The sequence below is a fragment of the Syngnathus scovelli genome, chromosome 17 (assembly GCF_024217435.2).
Source record: "Syngnathus scovelli strain Florida chromosome 17, RoL_Ssco_1.2, whole genome shotgun sequence".
Lineage (NCBI taxonomy): Eukaryota > Metazoa > Chordata > Actinopteri > Syngnathiformes > Syngnathidae > Syngnathus > Syngnathus scovelli.
The window spans coordinates 10,452,532-10,474,718 of NC_090863.1; the positions used below are offsets into that span (position 1 = coordinate 10,452,532).

Here is a 22,187-nt window from a genome sequence, read left to right on the forward strand (position 1 = left end):
ATGCAACTTTAAACACGTGCTCAAATAATGATCAATGGCTGTCACGGTTGTTCAGCTAGCATATGACAACTGCCTTTCATATGTTGATTTAGACTGAGACACAAGGAGAGATTTGCAGGAAAACACTGAGGACTGCAATTACCCTGACAAGTGTGATGAGGCTATTGACTGGCGACAGATGTGAAAAAAACAAACAATGAATATCTACAGTGACTTCAGTTGACATCAATTATGATAATTTGTCCGCTTGTCTTAGAAATTATATGATCCCGTTTTTGGTTTACACAAATGAGTATTTTTATTTTGTAAAAAATAAAAAATATTAGCAATCAATCACAGAGGCTACTCTTATTTCCTTTGGCCCAAAGAATATCTTATGCACTCAAAATAATGATAGGGAAATTGTGTTTCTTGAAAGATGCTTGTAATAAATGTATATACTGCTGATTTTAATTAATCAATTAATTAGTATAAAGTTGCTATTTGCAAACAGTTCATAGTTCATAGTTCAAGTGACACACCCATTTAGCCATGGTCAAGGAAGCTGAAAACATACTCATAACAACACGCCACCAACGCAAAGGCTAACTTCAAAATGAAAGCTTACCAAAGAATTTATAGACACCAATAAAATTGTCAGGCAGCACGATGGCGCACTGGTTAGTTCATTACCTTCATCATTTTTAGCTACCCAGGTGGGACTATAATCACACCGAAACAATAAACGGGATTCCCTGAGAGCGCCAATTCATGTCTCTCCCTCATACACCCTAATCTCTGCTTCCTTTCGTCCTCATCCATTCACACTTCATGACATCCTAGACAATTGGAAATTACAGAACTCATGACCAAAATCCAATGATTATTTTGCGTACCACCAGAGAGAGAGCCTTGAATATCACTTGTTGGTAAAGTACAATTTGAGAATCACTGCTCGAGCATACTCATGACACTAGTGAGCATAAACGGCATGGAAGATGGATGAATGTATTCAAATGAATGTTTGTCTTGTGTTTAAATAATAAGCTGAATTGAATTAAGTCCAACCCTTTTCAACAAAAATGTTGCCTACATGCAACACATATCTTATGATGCTGTAGAGAGTCATTAAGTTAGATTGCTGTGCCTGTTGTAAAATGGCAATTTCATAAATGGCCCTTTGGTAATAATATTCCAATAAACCACTGTTAATTGAATCCAAACAAAAGGCAAATCACTCTGGATATATCGATGTTCAACTAGGTTGTGCTATTCTTACTGGCCTGCAGTCCAGAGTTGATAGATGATGTCATTCATTAACAAACATTCGGAAAACATAGGGGTACCGAATAAAATGAGATTCTTAGATGATGTTTTCTACCCAGACAGTTTCATAGAGGTCATGGTAAATGATCTTTATGAAGGTCAGAGATTTCTGAGCAGCTGGAGACAGGGGAGCCGAGAGGAGACAGAGGATGCTCCAGCTGCCTGCCTGTGGTGCTGAGAAAAGAGGCAGAATGGGTGGGGGCCGAAGGAGGAACAGAGGGTTGGGGATCTTGTCACAGTGTTTCTATTTTTAATCTTCAACCTCACAGACTGTCACACCCAGTCCACTCCTTCTCTATTCCTCCATCCCTCACTTGCAGAGTGGTTTAGTTGCTATGGCAACGGCCTCCCACATCTCCCCGACAACGCCTTCCCCTCTCCAACAACACCCTCAATTGCCCACCCCACCCCTGCAGTGCAGATGCAGTGATTACTGCGTTGTGGCAGAGACTCAGAGAATCTGGGTAGCCAATGGAAGATATGATGAGGTCGTAGGAGACAAGAAAGGGCAAAAGCGTAGATAAAGAAAAAATCCAAATGGCAAATGTGGACATAAAGGGAATGGAGATTAGAATACAAAAAGGGGAAATGGAAAATACAGGAAAGTGCTCTGTTACAACAACAGCTTTTGTGATCTTAAAAAATATTTTAACAGGTTGGTGGGCTAGGGGTGGGGGGGGGGGGGGGGTGTCACACTCGGAAATACCATTGGGGATGCAAGGTGGTCTAGCGGAGGAAAGAAAACTACCCATGTGGACAGTGAGACTGTGATTTGCGCTAGATTTAGGGCATGCTAAATATTTATTTTCCTGGTGTTAAATCTAAAAATAATTAATTATGTTCTTTCAACTCCTCTGGTGTGAAAAACACAATAACACTTGAATCAAATAGATCACAGAGGTAGCAACAAAAAGAGCACCAACCCATGTTACTGCAACATCACAGTGGGCTAAATTAAGACTGCATTTTCTCCCCTGTGAAAAATAGGGTTTTCTACCAACTCGCTCTAATTGAAAACAAATGAGCCAAGACTGAGCCACACAACACTATTAGCAGCCAATGCAATTAAAAGGGGTCGTTTCTCATGCAGCGTCAGTGACAGCTCAGCCTTCTGTACATCCTCAGCAGGAACTGCTTCCTCAAGATCAAGAGGATACAGCATAAGCAGATGTGAGTGAGATCGCTTTGAACACTATTTAAAGCGAGAGGTGCAGAAGCACAGACTACAAATATACTGTAAATGAAAAGATTTAGTGCATGTCACTGAATGGCACACCCTACAAAACAGCTGCTGACCTTTGATCTTAGAAATATACATATATGTAGATCGATGCCGTAAACAAATTGGAATATTTCCAATGTCAGACATGTATGCCAAAGATGAAATAATGATGAAATAATAAATAATGATGCAATTATGTAAGCTCTTCGAGTTGACACCTTAATTCTTTATAATATTGGACTAAATAATTGCCATTTTATGAAACAGCTATTTACTATTAGTGTTACAGAACTCAAACATCATACAATATGGAAACCTTTCCCAATGCTAATAGCATGTTCATTTGTAAAACCAGACTCCCTTCTGCTTTCATCATTAAATTTAAAAACGTTTTGTCACAAAAAAAAAAGACTGCAAGAAAGTGTTTCAAAATGTGAAAATGTTTCATTTTAAATATTTGCTTTAAAAATTTAAAGCATATGTAAAAATTTGATATGATGAGTGAAATATGACTTACCTGGTGCTACTTCGTTGGCAGCATTGTGAGAGCAAGTGAGAGAGAAGGAAGAAAAAGAAAGACAATTTTAAGAACCATCATGCTTGTCACACTCAACTATTATGCAACTTAGACATTCCATTACTCGATCATTGTTAAACAATATATTATCACAAAATATAAATTCAAGGAAGTGCAGAAACATGTCCAGTAAGATGTAGCAGTTGACAGATTTCAGATTGGTCCCAATTACACTCTAAGGTCGATTCTCATTGTTGTAAGAAAAATATATGAATTTAGACTCTTTGCCACATCAAATTTAGTTAGAACACACTGCCACTTACTGGTCAGGTTATTAAGTGAGGAGAATAATACAGCACACTATATACTTCGTTCGACAGAAAACAGATATCGTAAGTGCATTAAATCAGACGCATTATATAAGTAAATACAATTCACCCCAGATTACAGGAGAAAATGCATTGTAAAAAAAATGACACCCAAGATGGTAGGTAGATGATGATCCAAAGTATTTCACAATTTTAGTACTTTTTGAAGTACCACATGAGTGGAAGCCCAATGACAAAGGGTGATTTGTGGATTAATATAGTACACAAAAGTGAGGCCAGCTTTTACAAACTGCACCAGATAATACTATCATGTTTAAGGTTAGAATAAAACTTTTAGTACAGGAGGTGGGGCAAGGGTATGAGGGATCAGATTTTAGTATCTTGCAGTGGATAAAAGTCTACACGCTGAGGGTTGTGCTAGATGGTCAAAAAAAGAACGCCTGCTAAAATAGCCCAACTTTATTTGGTGTTAATCAGAATCATGGCTCTTTTTTAAAATTTGTTTGAATATAACTGGGTAATTCTTAACTTAGCTATATGTACACACTTGCATCACCACATTATTTCAGTTTTTTATCCTCCTCTCTAAAAGCTTTTTTTTTTTTAATATTTGGCATTGTACAGTTAGTTTCTAAGTGTCAAAATGAAGGAAAAAGTTTTGAACTAAATATCTTTCATTCTTATTTTTCCATTTCACAGTTGTGTAGACTTTTTATATCCACTGTAGTAGCACACATTTTTATATAACATTTCATCTTTCAAATTATAGTCATGTATACTTTTAACAACATCACAACAATTACAGTTAGAGAACCATAGCTGTGACGTTTTTCTTTTTTTTTTTTTTAGCCAGCTTGCTTCACACTGCATTAAATTAACATTTGTGTTTCTATGGGCACAGTGGAAAGTTACACAAGCTGTTGGCCTTACGAGAAAGGACAGAAGAGAAATAATTATCTGATTTAGCAGATCAAGTAATTAACAGGTTATGAAAGAGGTAATAGAGCAATACACAGCAGCAAAGCATAGTGGAACCATCATTTGGAGCCCGACTAAAACAATCTGAACATGTCCAGCATTTGCGCAAGTCGTTATGAAGGGACATAATCACTTTTAAAAAGCCTTCCAGCAAAGTGTTTCTTCACTATTTTTAGTTTGTTTGCTTTTGTATGCTCAACTGCCGGGACCCTTGTAATCAAAAATATGGACCAAGGTCCAAGCAAGTCTAGTACTCAATCCACAAGCAAACAGGCATGCATAGCACAAGACAAATATAAGCAACTTTTTTTTTATTTTAGATGATCAGCCCCATGTTAGTCATACTATTCCCTGTAGTTCACCAACCTTCCAGTGGGGGGAGCAGTGGTGATGCGGGAACTGCAGGTGTGGTGAACAGAGATGGGGTGGCTGCAGCTTTGTTGGGAGTGTCTGATAATGCTGGCTTTACAGCTTCACTGATAGTGGAAGGAGGACAACCAAGATGCATGACTGCACCGGTGGAGACTGTTGCGTTAACCGTGGCAGGAGATGCGTTTGGACTGGGAGCAGTTGTGGGGGTTATGCGTGAGGCTGAGGGGATGAAAGGCTTTGCATCAACGTTGAGGACTGATTCACGGGCAGATTTAGAATATTGGGTGTCTGTGACAGGTGAGGGGCAGGGCTTTGACGGCACAGCAAAGGTTGGAGGGACATCTGAAGTGGTCTTAGAGGCTTGTGAAGAAGAGACAATGACGTCTGCTGATGCGGACAAGGAAGTTGACGAAAGTTCCGGTGCGTTTGTGATAGGGGTGGCATTCTGTGAGTCGGGGGTAGAACCTGGCGGTGTCTGGAGGACTGAATCAAGAAAAGAGAACGTCTGGGAGACTGGGCTCAGATTGTCCCCCGTCATTAATGCTAAATCTCCACTAACAATCCCTAGTGTACTACTTTTATTGGTAGCGTTGCCCGGTGAGCTAATTGGTTGAGGTTTGCTGGTCACATTTTGGGTCGACACAGGGTAGTCATAGACACACATGGGCTCAAAGGAACTAGGAGATGAATCTGCTGTGCGATTGGTCAGACTTGTAGGTATTTGCATAGATGGAGCGAAACATGGACTGGGGTTGGATTTAGGAACTTTGGAGTCCAAAGGGCCAAAGTCTGTTGCTGCGGCCCAAGTAGGAGCAACTGCAGCTGGGATGGGAGACACCGGCTGCTGGGGTGCTCCCCACTCCTCTGGAAGTCTTGCACGGCTTTTCAATTTCTTGCCTTTCACTCTACCTCCTGCCCCACTCTCTCTTATTTCCCACTCCCAGTTGTCTTCCTCCTCCTCATCCTCCTCCACACCCTGTCCACCCTGCAAGCCATGTTTGTCGGAATGGCCGTTCTTCTCCTGGCTATCCAAGAAGCTGTAAACCTCGTCACGCCCCTTCCTCTTCTTCTTCTTCCGCCTTTGCTGTTGCTTGCCAGCCTCACACCCCGATCGTTCGGGACTGAGGGGTTCAGATGTGGAGGAAGTGGGGCTGCTGTCATCCACTGAGCCGCTGGGAGAAAGGGTGGGAGCTGCCGAGGGGGGAAGGTTTTATATGAGCAGGAACCAGTCACATACTGTGTCAGAAAGCAAATACCAAAAAGAAATAAATTATGTGAAAAGGTAGGCTCTTTGAATTATGTCTAAATGTATGTCCTTAAGGTCCCTGAACAAAAAATACCAGGAAAAATATACCTCAGAGTCAAAAGGCACAATGAAAATCTTTAAGGCTTCATCCACATGCTCTTTTTCTTTGACTTTTTTGTGGTGTTGCCAAAAAGGATTACAATTAATTAGATGAAATAGGTTGAAAAATCATTAAGTCTAAAAGGGAACTGACGGATTAATTTTGGAATAGATTTATTTTATGTCGATTATTTTTTTTCATGGGACATAGTTTTATAAACAAATCAAATTGCTGTCCAAAAACACAGAGTGGATTGCGGTAGGTTTTTAGGGTTCCACTGTACTTGATTTATTCACTAAACCTAAATAATTAAAAATGTGTATCATTTTTAGGAGTACTATATATATCATTTATAAAAAAAAATGACTAATATCATTTCTAAATTTGTTTTACATTCATGGCACATTTTAGGAACCAATCAATTTGTGTATGAAGGAGACATACGTAAGTTTAGATTCACATTTACCTAATGACATCATCATTAGCAGCACAACCCGAGATACAAAAGGCCTTGTCAATGAAGCAGCTATATATAACATAGCAAAATAGGAATACAAAGTATAACAATAAAGCGAGTGCATTGTGAATACAGTACATCATTAAAAGCAGGATTCAAAACAAATTCATGCGTGCTGGGAGCATCATGAAATACAATTATCCATTGCTACACATGCAATGATTAGAAAAAAAGAAATAAATCATGTTTAAAAACAACATCTTGGAATAGGTAAGAGAAAGGAATGACAAGCAGTACATGCAAGATATTACAAAATAAATGTTTTGCGTATGAACTTGCTTGAAATGATCCAATCGTGTTTTCCCCCCCCTTGTTATCTGACCTGTCATTAGATAAATAATAATTATATAAACTCCTATTTTTATATTTATATAATACGACTACATCTCACTCATCCAGCGACTAAAGAAATATATATAGAAATTGAAAATAGATACTGCTAAAAAACAAAAACAAACCGAACCTTTATCAATCTGCTTTCACTTTATCTTTTCATGTAAAATATCTCAGCCTCTATCATCTCTGCCTTTCGGTCTTACATCATGGGATGAACCAATCAAAACCTAGGAAAAGGTGCATACCACCCTAAAGCCGACTTTTCACTTCATAGATTGATTGCTGCTTGGCATGCGATTCTCCGGCTATGAACAGCTCGGACAGGAGTATTAAGGTATTTAATGGATGTAAGTCTGGCACCCTCCCAAAATATGCATTATTGTTCCAGTGTTGAACATCTGATCAAATCACTAATATTTATTAATCATATGGAACTATGACCATATATGCCAACAGAATAAGATGATTATGTAGTCATAACAATTTTCCTGTCAATTTCTTAATCTTCTTTAAGATAGAGAAAGTACTGAGCTGCGTGCTTGCAATAAATAAATGAGAAGATGCAGGAAATCTAAAGATAGGCGTCAACGCGACACTGAAACGGCTCGGTCGCATGAAAATGCTGCCCTCTGCTGCTCAAAGTATTTCCTTTGTCATCACATCACACATTGCCTACACTGGAGCTCTACAAGAGGCAAGATTTTTTTTTACTAAGATTTAATATTTGTTCTTTTCATTTCAGAATTCCAGGCTGGGCACATTCACCGAAAGCACTTATAATACATGCATTTTAACATACATACTTCTTATCATCACTTCACTAATTTCATCCTTTCTGCATGCAGGTTACCTGGACTGCGATCCAAAGACTGGAATCCTGGACCACCAGAAGAAAAGGGATCATTTGCTTTGAAGGGATTGTTGCCACTGGTGTTACTGATGTTTTGAGGCTCTGAACCAAAGAGGCCAGAAGTTTTCTGCGTGTCCGTAGATTTTCCCATACCCATCTGGCCTAGAGAGGAGTTCACGTTTGTTTGGAACGGTGGCATGCTGGAACCCATATTACCACTCATTACAGACTGAGAAAATCCTGGAGCAGAGAAAATAAATACATTCAACAGGTATACTCCACAATTCACACTAACACTTACGAGGTTCCTTAATTCAGTTATCATTTAACGACAAATCGTCACACTTTTTTAATCTATTATAGCAATTCATGTTTGGAAGTCACTTTCATTAAAGTGTTTTACCAAACAAATACATCCTTTCTAATAATATTTCTCCCATTTAATTTTGCTATCTTAAACCGGGCAAACACAAGATAAAGAATAAGAGAACCTAGAAATGAGTCAGGCATGCTGGCATCCTTTGTTTTGTTCTGGTTCCACTGGTCACTCATTCCACCCATCGTAGGACCTTGGAAAGCAAAAGCGAGGAAGATAGGAATCAGTAAATTAGTCATTTAACGTAAAGTTAACCCCAGTTGCTTACATTCAACATTTGCAGATTACCATTATCTGGATAACTGTGAATCAAGTCACTCAAACAGTTTCTTGTACTTAGTTAAAGCAAACATTAAATGTCAAATAAATGATTTTTCATCAACAAATTCTTACCGGACAGGTAGTCAGAAGTGAATGCAGGTTGTCCAGGAGGGTCTTGGCGTCCACCTGGAAACATCATTGATGAAGTCATCCCAAGTCCTGTCAAAGAAAAACACTTAAGTGTAACCAAAACAGTATATAAAAGTAATTCTGTCAGTGTTTCCTACATTTATTCACTGCCAAACTTTGTCTAATAGGGAAACAGGGTCATTGTCGAATATTTTTTTTTTTATCCATCATGTTGAATTTATCCCCTGACAAGATCCATGCTGCTTGCTCATCAAAACATTTTGCAAAACTGGCTGAACCAGCTCATAAGTGTCTCTTTCTCGTGCGGGTATTAGTGCATCTTTGACAATGACACATGCAGACAAAACATGTCGCTGAAGGGCCTATTGCTATGGTTACACCAGAAGAGGACGACAGCATCTGTGACTCTTGGCGTTCGTGTCTCACCGTCTCAGAATCATCACATTTGTACGTGTCATTGAAGTACATTCTAGTGAGTGTGTTAGAATAGGCTTCTTTGGCACGCATGATTAACTAGATAGCTTGAGCTATGCTGTTATTTTGCTGTGAACCCACTCTTGCTTTCAGAGGTACGTCAAAAAAGTGGGCGGAATAAGTTGAATAATAAAATATAAGAAAAGGCTACTTGCCTTCACACAATAAATGCTTTTAAGGTTTCTCAAAAACAAATTAAACTGCTGTTTTGAGCTTCTGTGTATATATGAGAATGACTGAAAAGGTGCAACAATTCATATTTAGAAATATATGAGAAACATTCTATATCACACAACAGGACAGGTAAATAAAAAAAATAAAAAGGGTCAGGTGTAACGGGCAAATACACTAAATGTGAGGGCAGCACAGCTGGAATCTTGTCAGGCCTCTGAGGACTGCAGTCATTCTGCAGGCTCAAGGTCAAAGTCCTCCTTTTAGTCCTTCTGCATCACTAAACTGAAAGCTCTCCTGACATTTCCCATCCAAGTAAAAGCTTCCAAAATGGGGTAGCACCCCTAAAATAGACACCCACATGCGTGGGTAGGAGTGAGTGTTTTTTAAATCAACATGTACTGCAGTATTTCATAAGATGCAAAGTTGACCTTTTCCTGTTTAGTTCATGGTGCAGGTACACAGGGGAGTACTTCCAGACTCTTGAGGGGTAAGTCACTTATTGTGACACAAACCAAAAATATGATTCAGATTATTCTGTAATGTATAAACACTGCCTCCATTTTGACATCAAATGTCATTATGACCAACTGGTCGTGTAGTAATAATATTTGATCGACATCAGTTTCATCATCAACACTGATTTAAAAGCCAGCCAATAACGACGGAGTCAGGCGGTACAGGTTAACATAAAAACCTGCACACAGTAGGACGCAACATAACCACTGGACGGATAATCGGAATGACACTTTCCTCAAAATTCCAGATGACATCCTACAACACACGGTGAGACATTTATCCTCTGGCCATATGTGACATTTAAGACGGAAAATGAGCTATGATTTTTAGTCAACAAAGAAACATATAGCAGCAACACCATCTGACTTAAGTACAAAGTTTTATATACAGAAATCAAGATCCTCAATAAAAATACCATTTCCTCTAATGTTTGTAGTGACTCACCACTCTTGCCGTCCTTTCCATCCAGTAAAGGTCGGTAGTCACTTTTGGTCATCGTCTCGCCGACCTTGTCGTCATAACTCTCTTTTTCCAGCGCACTCATAAAGTCTCTCTTGATTAGTGCTTCGGCAGGGGCTCCGCCTGGGACCCCACCTCCACCCCCACCCAGTGCATCTCGCAAGCTCAGGTCCATAGTCGTCGAACTGGAAAGATAAAATACAGACACACACACATCATTGGTTATATTGCTCAGAGGTAGGGCTGCTCGAATTTTAATCATGATTATGATTTTGGCTCCACACGATCTCAAAATTCATATAATCGAGGAAAAATTCATATTTAGTGTTGACGTTCTGAGACGTGCATGCACAACTTAACAGCTGCGTCCCTGAATGTGTGGAAATGCTGCTCCAATTTCAAAAACATAATTGTACAAATAATCGTGGTTTCGACATTGAATAAAATAATCGTAATCATGATTTTATCCATAATCGAGCAGCCCTACTCAGAGGAGTTATTTGGAATTATTTTTTATCTTTCTCTGCAGTTTTTTTTTTTCTTGAGTTTTCTGTTCTCTCCACAATCTGTCTCCTCTCTGTCGTAGAGTGACGTCAGATAAAAGTTGTAAACAAGTTCTTCCGCACCAAAACTCATTCAAGCATCTTTTCATTGCCCTTGCTTTGTGCACCGGAGCACATTCATGCTGGAATAGAAAAGCATCATCGCCAAGCGCAATGCGCAGTATAACTATGTTTTTTCAATTTTGATATTTTTCTAGACTCGCACAGGTGAAAGAGGAAGTTTGCAACTCTCCGCAAACATGGGATGGCGACTCCCCCTCATTCCATTTAAAATGAGGGCAGTCAAAGCTTACCATTACAAAAGCAGAAATTGACTTGCTAATAATAATAATACAATTATTATACCTGCTTTTTGAGCATTTCCCTGACTCAGAGAACTAAATAAATAAAAAAATGTCCATAATTTTTTTAAATAAACATCAAGGTCCATTCATTGTCATGCCACTTGTGAAATGATACAAATATCAGCTATAAATGGTATCCTGACACTTTGACACCATGGCCTCCAAACAAACCCCTCATTCTTTTTTGTTTTCTTTACATCTCCACATCCAGGCTCCCAGTACAACAAGTTGTCATTGTCTCACAGAAAACATCCACACAAACACACGCACATAAGATACACACACACGATGGCCAGCAGCCAGTTTGAAAGCATGCAGTAGTGTAAGCAGGGAACTGTAAGCCATTGTTTCAGGGTAATGGTGCAGTATAGTGGAAACCAATTTTTTATTTATTTTTGCCACTCCTCTAGTCTTGCTTACCAAACAATTTTGTTATTATAACATCTAAATGTGGTCGTCATGAATAGGCAGTTGCTAAACTCATAGCGCTCTGAGTGCATTTGTCTCTTATAATTCATTAGTCCATTGGAACTAGGAACAGTTTCATAATCTAAAATATTCAGTGGCCTGAATTTAGAGATCTTTGTTATGGGGTCTCTCATTCATTTCACACAGGTATTTCCACTGTTTGTATCGTTAACATATGTTTGTGAAAAATTACTATATCTGCACGCTATCAACTTAAGAAATCTAAAGGTCAAGAAAAGTAAGAATCAGCATGCATTAGTTGGTTTACGGTAATGATTTGCCCTTTGACCAATCCTATCTCAGTCATAATGTGTTAGATAACCTTTGATAATAATTAAAATAAAAACAAAATAAGCAATGCTAAATAATGTTGGCAACTCGCAATTCTATATTGTCTATCTTGAAAACTAAATGATTGTTTCCTGGCTAAGATTGACTTGAGTAATTCAATTATTTCCTAATGTGACATTTGACATGATATATATATTAATATTTGGCTATATCTAGCCTCTTTCAATATCAAGCCTTTTTGAATTTCAGTAGTTCTTCACAGAGGGTGGCATTATGATGTAACTGGTGGCAAGCAAAAAGCTATGCCTGTCTAAAGTAAGAGAGGGAGAGAGACTGAGCGAATGAGAGAGGGAGGGGGAGGAGAGAGAGAGAGAGAGAGAGAGCGAGAGAGAGAGAGTGCCTGTTAAACTCAGAGATTAAAAACAATCTCGGTATTCACAATCCCTGGCTTTCAGCCACCTCTGCCTCTCTGAACCTTTAACCGCCTGCTACATAATCATCTCATGCTCCAAAACCCGAGGAGCACTCACGAAAACGACGCACACGCACATGTAAACTAAAACACACTTGCATGAAGGCTTTGCAGGAGAAGATATTCTAATTTGAAAACGGGGGACTAATGTTCTAAATTGCATGCATTGCATTAATTCATGGGCAGCTATTTGACAGTCAATCAAAATTTATTTCAATGAGACCTTGTATGACCTGCATGTGTAATGAATTAAGTGATACTGTTTCTTTTTGGAATCGTCCCCACAAATGTCAGTATACACTCACATTGTCAATATTTACTCAGAGTATTTTAATATGAAGCATATTTGCAAAGATATTGGGTTTTGTTAAGAGTGCACCTAAGTATACTCAAATGTCAAATTTGAAAGTATCATATTTGGCACCATCTGTATGAAAAAACAAGCTAGCCACAGGTTCGTCGGGCTAAGTGATGAGTCATTGTACAACATCCGCGGTCTTAGCTCATGATGTAACAGTAATGAATGGAGAGGTTAGTGGCCTCGGGGAGAAACTCTTTCCTGCTTTCATGGGATTATATTCATTGAAAAAGCAATAAAGAGTCATGTCACTAATACTGATGATGGGACTTGAAAATTTGTGTTGGGCAAATCACTGTCCAAGATGCATTTCAAGCAGCAGTCCAGGAAGTAGTAGAGTGATCCAAAGACAGGCAATAAATAGTATGTATTGTAAATTTACTTTGTAAATAGGATGTCGTTAATATTTCAGTGGGTATGTGAGGGCCTTTGAAACAGTGATTAAGGGCTACATAAATAATTTTGTGCCATGAAAGAGTGTTTGCCCTCTATTTGTAATGAATTAATGTACGCACATTTAGACTGATATTGTTTTTCAACTTTCAAATCATTTTATTTTGAGACAAATGATTAAAAATGAACAAAATATTTTAAACAACCAATTCGAGGGAGAAGAAATCATAATGCACGAAATTGCTTATTTTAATAAAAAAATATTTCTTGCTATATTTCTTCCTTTGCACATATGTTAAAACATGGATTTTAAATCTTATGGCCTTAAACAGCAAATTATGGCTTCCTCTTGCCCTTCTCTTTTTGCTGTTTGCTATTGACTCCCATGATAATCCTTTTATTTCTAAGATTAAAAACTTAAAAACAACAAATCAAAATACAAGGACAATGAAAACCCTACAACATTTCCCTTTTTTAAACTGAGTGCATTAAATCCGTTCATCAAATCCGTGCATGGTTGTCCAGGCAGTTACCAGGGTGACTCAGCACCTCATCAATGTGCCCTTCTTGACAGGCAGAAGCTCTGTCACGCATATACACAAACACACACACACACACACACACGTGCGCACACAGCGTTTCTGAAAAGAAAAAAAATGTTGATTAGTGCTGACAACACTGTCACCTCAAGCACACAGACACACACGTTCACGCATCATCCTGTCAGGAAATTAGAACTGTGCAGATATTTTATCCAACTTGCCTAATGATTGAACCATTTCTTCAAAGTTGTCAGCAGTATGGATTTCACATTGTGGTCGTGCAGTGGGATTTTTAAAACTTATTAACTGGCATCCTTCCCAGGCAGGATGCACATTTGATGGCAGTGAATGAGGAAATGGTCCAAAATAATTTCTTATAGGTTTCTACTCAACCCTTGGTATTGCTCCGATTTTTAACATAAAAAAGTAGTAAAAATGAAAAGAGAAATAATCTGTACCACAGTCAAACCGTCAATATCAGAATACAACTAGGGCTGCACGATAAGGGAAAAACGTAGCGATAATGATGGAATGCAGCGATATCGATATTATTGTAATGTTTAACATGTTCCAAAAGAAATTACAAATTTATTATATAATTAAAAAAAAATCTGCAGCAAAATGAGCAAGCTCAATGTGTTATTGGCTACTTACTTGTAATTGCCCTTCCTGATGTAAGAAAAATAAACCCACAATACAGTCATCAACCCAATCTGGTTCAAAATAAATACCCCAACCTTGGGTAAAAGTATCTTAATTTGCTCAAAATTCAAGGCTACCAGTTAGCAGGTTCGGAAAGCAACCCGACATTTGCTTGTGTGTATTGCATAAATGACTCTCGTTACTCATCATCTTACCGATTTATTTTCCAGACAGGTGTCCTTCACATTGCCTGTCCCCAAAAACCAGCTATAAAGACGATCGAAGACAGCCTATTATTCTGGTGTATTGTACCTACTCTGTCTCAAGGTTTGGAGGGGCAAGGATTGTGTCAGTAAACCTTGCTGGTTTACTAAAGTCTGTCATGGTAAACAAGAATTGATTGGTCTACCTTGAGGGAGGTAATGTTGAATATGATAATCAAAACTCCTTTGTCATTGATCCTCTGTTTATCCTTTACCACTGCGATGCAGTTCATTAAGGCGCTACTGTCATTTTCACAGATGCTGAAGCAGCAAAATAAACAACAAAAATTTGACTATTGTTTCACCGTGTTTACTCAACGTAAACCAAACCCCAGTTCAAAATGGCAATAATAATCTAAATATATATATTTCTGTGAAAAATATGTGTAGCCTACTGTATTGCATTTATTTACTATACAAAAGCAAAAAATATTGCTTTAACTATTTGAAACCGGATGAAAGAGCAGCAATATAAACCACTTACAATCACTATGTCATAAAATAAACGACATCTGCACTTTATAGTATCATAGACTATTTATTGCAATAAAATTTTACCAACTGGAGAATATAAATTCTCTTTGGACAGCTGTTTGATCACATTCCTGTGATCGCACCCCTGTACTGCCTGCCCCTGCCTGATACACTGCCGTAATGAATAAGGGGACACATTTCCTGTAGAAGCACCCTATTAAAGCAGACAAAGATGCTTTTGTCTGGAAACACTAAGAGATAGACCTACTACTGCCCGTTTATCTGCTCATCACATACATGACTCAGACTCTATGGATGCTGGGCAGAAAGTGTGGGCTGTACCAGATGTACTCTATGACCCCAAACCTAACTGCCTGACTGGTAATCTGAGAGGGATTGAATATAATCTCTCCAATCCACACAGTACAAAATCTACATGTACGTATATCATCATGCCAAAAGATGTATATTTTAATATCTCTGATTATCAAAACACTTCACCCTTGTCGTGTGTATTGTAGCAATTAAAAAAAAAAGGGGGGTCAAACTCACCTAATAAAACAGCTACAGAAAATGTTTATGTTGATTGATAATTTGTTCGATGTGCAACACAAACCTTTACTGCGTGTGTTATGACGTCAGTTTACGGGTTTGTTATTCCCGGAAGCTGCCATCTCCTTCAGTTCATCATCACTTGTGGCTTAAAAATAATACAAAAAAAGAGCGGGTGTGCACACTTGTGCAACTATAATTTTGACTTCCACACTTGAAAAGTCATCTTATACGTACAAAAGTAAATTTGGCATTTCACTTTTCTAAAATTCTGCAACATCCATTCTGGAAATGCCCAGTCTAACATTAGACAAAATATGTATTTTATTGAGGGCAAAGTCATTTTACTCTTGCTATACTTCCACGAGAATAGGCCCTATCCATGATATTTCAGTTTCGAAAGACAAACAGCTAGACAGACATGGGCACAGACAGAACAATGTGGAGGCCTCCTAATCCCCACAGAGAGGATACAGGATGTGCCAGGATGCCTTTGTGTCTATTGAGCGACATCATTTTATAACCAAAAGCTCTGGTCTAAAACAGTCTTTACCTGACAGGCTGCATTAAATCAGAAAATGATATTTTATGTAACAAGGTCTTCCATCCTACCTACGAAAAATATAATATAGGAAAGTCGAAAGAAATGTAGTTCGTGATCCCTCATTTTGAGGTTTGCGCATCACGTATGCCATTTAATATTATTATTCTGATAGCTGACAACCTACGGCCTAGTCATTTTTAGCATGCACGTAGATCGTCACGATTGCGGCATCACTGTAACAAAGAGGAACGAATTCACGGATCTCCGCAGGAGACAGACAACACCCCCCACTACACGCCCACCATGCTCTGCCATTGTGGATGGGGGGGAAACGTCGTATACTACAATGATCCATATCGCTACTCCGCCATCTGATGATCTATAGATAGGCCACATCCTTGCTGGTAATGCATACTGTCTTGTCATCTACATCCCACGCATTTCATCACTCATTTCAAATGATGCTGCAGAGCGCTGCAGCAAGAACAAGGTTTCACACGCGATGACATAACAGCCCAATTGGTGTTAAATAAAGAAATCAAATTCACTCACGGTGCACTGGTGTCTTGTTTTCTCGTAGCGTGTGTGTGGCTGTCAGTCAGAGGGGGGGATTAAAATATCTCTCCACCTTTCTCTGGTCACTAAAAAAAACTGATGACAGGGATGAGAAATCAGTTCCGCCCACAATAGCCCGTTTGACCAATTGGAAGCCGGGATGAGAAACCCCATTCGGTACAATTTGCAGACTCTTCGCGTGGCTCTTCGGAGGGTACTGTTGCCTTCAAGTGCTACCGTATATACAAGAATTTCCGCATATGCATAGCATCCAGGCACGCAAATTATATATTTTTTCCTCAGTGATGTCCCCAAAAGTCTTCTGAATTTGGGGCCATGGGGAAAGTGGCAACCAAAAGCAACATTTATGTCATGTCAAAATAAGATACCACCCAGGTTGATGAAAAACTGCAGCATCTTGCGCTGCAATCTGCCTTTTCTTTGTATTTGGCACGTACCAGTGAACAGTTTACATAACAATGCTTTGGCCACAGTTGTCAGCAACTATCAAGTAGGCAGAGAGAGAAATATGTCAAATCTAGATTCAAAACAGAGCAGTGCTAAAAACCTGTTTTGCAACTCAAAAAATGGATGAGCTCATCTTTGACACGCTTACAAGGAGTGCTTTTGGCTATAATGTGTTTACATGCACAGGTTCATAATATCAGACAATCTAGCTAGACTCGGAGCATGCACCCAATAAATTGATGTCATATTTTTTTCCATAAGTGTATGTCAATTGCATGTGTGTGCTTTCTTACCACACACCGTACAGTATATTACATGTAAATCGGCCACACAGACCAGATGTTGGAGCTCTGTGGACCAATCCAGATGAGTTTCCAATGGACCTCATCCATACAATGATGACCTAAATAAGGAATGAACCCCTGCAGTGTTAGAGCTTAGTTTAGAGATTGACACAGTAATATGAAAAACATCCTAAAGCACACATTAAAGCTGTACTGTCAATAGTATTAGAATAGAATATTACAAATAGATTGTAGAGACGAAAGAACTGCCGTGACATTTTCAAGAATTCTATCTGAAATAATATCTACTTTGATCAAGAGAATTATCGAGGGAGGCTTGGGAGATTTTCTGTCAGTCAGTGATGTTGGTCTTCAGACCAACCCAGGGGGTGCGGCGGAATGAAAGATTTGGAGAGAGAGTGGGGGAATTTGTTGAGGGGATTTGGAGTGAGGCTGTGCAGGGGGTGTCTGGGTTAGATTGGGGGATGAGACACAAGTGGGGCATTTGGAATGCTCAAAAGAGATTTTTTTTTTAAACATAAACTGATGTCCTTTAAAGGTACCTCAAGCATAGTTGTTTTGGAGAATGGTCTGTGGATGTCCCCTTTCAGATGGATGCCTGAAGACCCCAGGTCTGTTGAGTCACCCTAGACACACAGGTCCAGACATTAGCTGACAAATACAATTTGGTACAGCCTCCTTGACGAAAAGTAAAATTAATGTTGCCATGTGAGTTCACAGTAACTTTTTAAGTACAGGTTTCTACATTCGGCCACTTCTGCCCTTCATGGTAATGAAATCCATACTCGCTATTGGCACAAACAGACAAATTTCAACAAAACAAAAACTCCGGTGTGTAAAGCATGCAATATTGTTTTTTATTTTGAGGTATTTTGACAAAACACAGTCACTAATTTGTGATAAAGGCACTTGCAAACTTTTTTGAATTTTTATCATTTCTAGTCCCCTTTCAATTTACCCTACTCATTAAACCTCTGGTGCAGACAATGACACAAATTAACATTAAATTATGTGCCAACTTTGTTCCTGACGCTTAAAGAAAAGATCATATCTATATTTGGCCTCCGAAAATCAAAGAGGAATTGGAAATTACAGACGAAAGGAACCTCAGAATACATCTGACATTAAAAAAAGAAGTGAAGGCAAAGAATTTATCATTTGTGTTCTACAAAAACCTGCCCAAAAACAAAGCACCCTAAAATAACATGGATGCACACTACCCTCTTGTGGACAAAAAGAGTTGGTGCAACTTGTATATATAAAAGGAAACCATATGATTCAATTGCCATTTTAAACATCTCACGGGCAATAAAAAAAATTATCCGCATAGAAATGGTTTACAAAAATACGAAATTACGGTAATAAATTAAATGACTGATGAACAATTTATATACCGTATTTTCAGTAGTAGTACGATCTTTATTTTGTGCATACTCAGAACAACACTCGTGCACGACCACTAATCACCAAGTATGTTTTTTAACATGGCTTTGCAAGTAACATTAATCAACATGCTCAACAAGAAAGCCTATTTGAATAAATGAGAAATCATTAGGAAAACAGTTTTTGTTAACCTACATTCTGTAAAACAATGCATTGAAAATCAAACTATGATTCACTAAAAAACATTAAACCCAGTTGGTGCATGGGCCTTGAAAGAAACCATTAAGTTGGTGCGGCTCTGGATAAAGGCACTTAGCAAAAGTTTATTTTCATTGTCACTGAGTAACTGATTGTGTATTGTTTCTTTCCCTATCTACAGTGCAAGTAGCGTGGGTTCAGTTCCCACTCAAGGCGGTATGAATGTGAGTGTGAAAGTACTTGAATGTCTCTGCAATGTGATTGAATGGCAAATAGTCGCGGATGTAGTTGGCCGTGTGCCTCAAATCAGTTGGGACAGGCTCCAGGTTACCGTGACGATGAACAGGCTAAGTGGTTTAGAAAAGGGTCGGATGGAGCCACTCTGGCATGCTTGACAAACACATTATACTCCTTTGTTTTTAAAAGGCCTTGGAGTAAGTCCCAAATTGATGGAACTATTAATCTAATGGCAGTGAAGGATGTTCCTATACAGTAGTACTGTAAATAATAAATACAAGCATGTAAAAGTAAATGCAAAAATATGAGAGTAAGTAATATATAACCAAATAACATTTGCAAAAATGAAATATAGCAATATAGATTCAGACATTGACTTGAACACAGGTTTGAGGAAATTGTAGATGCCTTCCTCTCTAGCCTCCTACGCTCCATCTTTCATTACTCCATTCATTCTGGTGTCCTGCCGCAAAGTATGTTTGTATGACTAAGCCTATGGGTGAAACATTGCTTTCAACTCTTTAGATTAACTGCGGCAAGCAGTGAGCCAAAGGAGACACAGCCCCGCTGTGATAAGGCACATGCCTTAACACATACAGCTACTGGATAAATGTAAAACTTCCTGCTAATAGGGCCAGGCCATACGTAAGTGGATCTGTGCTTATCTGAGTGGCATCACTGTCAAACTTTTTTTTTTTTGCGGGCCGCATTGTAGTCATAGCTTCTTTCGGATAATAAATGTATGAGCACCTCATATTATATACAGTAAAATCTACAAAACAAACTGACAAATAACTCGTTTTCAAATCAGACGACTTATTAATTGGTCAAATATTTAAAAAAAAAAATATCATTAAAAGTGAGGACAATTTGCAATTCTAGTAATGACACGAATTTGATGCACAATTTGTCTTCGCGGGCCAGATAAAATGATGTAGCGGGCCACATCTGGCCCCCAGGCCTTGAGTTTGACACCCGTGGTTTAATAGGCTTAGTCTTTAACGATGCATGTTCTGCATATATGACATTAATATTAACTTATGTTCTGTTTTTATGTATTATAAAAACAGTTTTTAATGGTTATTAAATTTCAGGAATAAAATGGTTTGATTTGATACATTTCTAATCAATGTAATCAATAATTTTGACAATAGTTAATCAATAAAAGCATGTCATAATTTGGCCTAATTTGTGTGCGTGTGTGCTGGTTATGATAATCTTGATATGACATGACATATGATTATCATGATATGATACATTCACTGTGATCTTTCTGTGGAATGACAGCACGGGAGTCGACTGGTTTTAAATACCGCTCTGGCCTTCCTGTGTGGAGTTTGCATGTTCTCCCCATGCCTCTTTCTCCGGCTATCCCAATTTCCTCCCACATTCCAAAAACATGCATGGTATATTAATTGGAGATTCTTAATTGTAGGTGTGAATGCTTGTTTGTCTATTTATCTCCTGTGACCAGTTCAGGGTGTACTCTGCTTCTCGCCCAAAGCCAGCTGGGATAAGCAAGGAGTCTTCTTGTGATACTAGAACCTACTGGCCTATTGTTTGAATAACACCCATCCAGCGGAACCGACATTTACCTCCATTACCCCTCTATGTTTATCGCCACACGATGCCCAGAATAACCTGTCACTCTGCAGCCACTGTTCGCCCGTTTCCTCCAATAGCGTGACTCTGCTATATCAGGGGGCGGGAATTCAATTAAAACAGGATAGAAGGAGGAAAACAAGATGTGACTGTGAAGTGGGTTTCACAAAGGACAGGAAACTTAAAGACATGTCAAGGAGAAGTGGGAGCAAGATGGAGGAGCGATAGAAGGAGGACGGCTGTGGGGGTGAGAAGAATTGAAGTGAGGTAAGTAAATGTGTTTGAACAGAGGACAAAATTAACAAGAACAAATACAAGGAGGAAGGAAAGTCCAGACCTAAAAGGAGGAAAAAAGAAAAACATCCCCAAAATATTGCTCCATTGCCTTTGAAATTCATTTATAGACGTGCTTATCATATCATTGGATAAACAATTGTCTTGGCGTGTGTGTGTGTGTGCATGCGGATGAAGTGGTGAAAGCTTCATGATAACAGAAACGCTCAAAGCTTTTGGTCTCATGTTAGTGAGTTGACTGACAGACACAGCTTTGATGTGTGACACTGATTCAGAACATATCACAATTGATTTCGTCAATATGCGGGTGGCTGAGATTTGAGGATTTTTTTTCCTCCCACAGGGTATTGACTTGTGTTTGTGTTCTAATTTTTTGAAACTTGTATAAAAAATTACTAGGGGGACGAATGGGGCCTGGAAATATTGCTGACAGTGATAGCACGATGTAGTGCTGTAGATATAATCTATTATTCTAACTTGGATAAAGAGGTTAATAAATGATGGGAGACATTTACACTTCCATGACTACCGTTACAAACAATCACAACATGACATAACCAAGCCACAAAAAAAAAAAACTGCTGCTGTAAACCAAAACAACTCGATGTTCGTGAGATACTGGTTGTTTTTAGTTGGAGAGGGGAAGCCAAACCCACTGGGGGACAAACAGTCATCTTTCATAGGCCTCAACATCATGATTAATCCATTCACTGGAGATGGAACTGGCCTTCCCTTTTTAATACTACTTGTCCTTGTGAGCTGGATTCTGTAACCCAAATGACTTTAGAAGAGAGGTATGGTGCATCCTAAATTGGTTGTCAGTCACACTCACATTCAGACATAGGCATAATTTAGGGTCTTCAAATGACCTAATATACATGTTTTTTTAGATGGAAAACCAAGAAGGGGCTTGGCCGAGATTCGAATATAGGACTCCTGAACTTGAGGTATACGTATTAACAACTGTCATCATATATCGTACATAATAACGAAGTCACCGTGCTTCATAATAAGTTACAGTATATATTTATCTATTATTTATTTATATTTGGATTGA

The 22,187-nt window shown here is 38.7% G+C and overlaps 1 protein-coding gene across 3 annotated transcripts in view; it reads right to left on the minus strand.

The window, feature by feature from the left end:
- The window catches only part of map4l (microtubule associated protein 4 like), a 37,414-nt gene extending 20,539 nt beyond the window's left edge, over nt 1-16,875 (minus strand). The window contains exons 1-6 of one of the 3 annotated variants that reach the window (XM_068648711.1): nt 16,641-16,875; nt 10,168-10,367; nt 8,542-8,628; nt 8,264-8,341; nt 7,773-8,012; nt 4,718-5,914 (exon numbers count right to left, since the gene is read on the minus strand). In XM_068648711.1, the coding sequence (XP_068504812.1) occupies nt 4,718-5,914; nt 7,773-8,012; nt 8,264-8,341; nt 8,542-8,628; nt 10,168-10,357 (1,792 nt within the window). In that variant the 5' untranslated portion in view covers nt 10,358-10,367; nt 16,641-16,875. Of the gene's footprint in view, nt 1-3,044; nt 3,054-4,717; nt 5,915-7,772; nt 8,013-8,263; nt 8,342-8,541; nt 8,629-10,167; nt 10,368-16,640 lie in introns of all 3 variants that reach the window. The other 2 variants (XM_049747521.2, XM_049747523.2) reach the window with 2 other exon arrangements.
- Between the last annotated feature and the right edge of the window lie 5,312 nt (nt 16,876-22,187).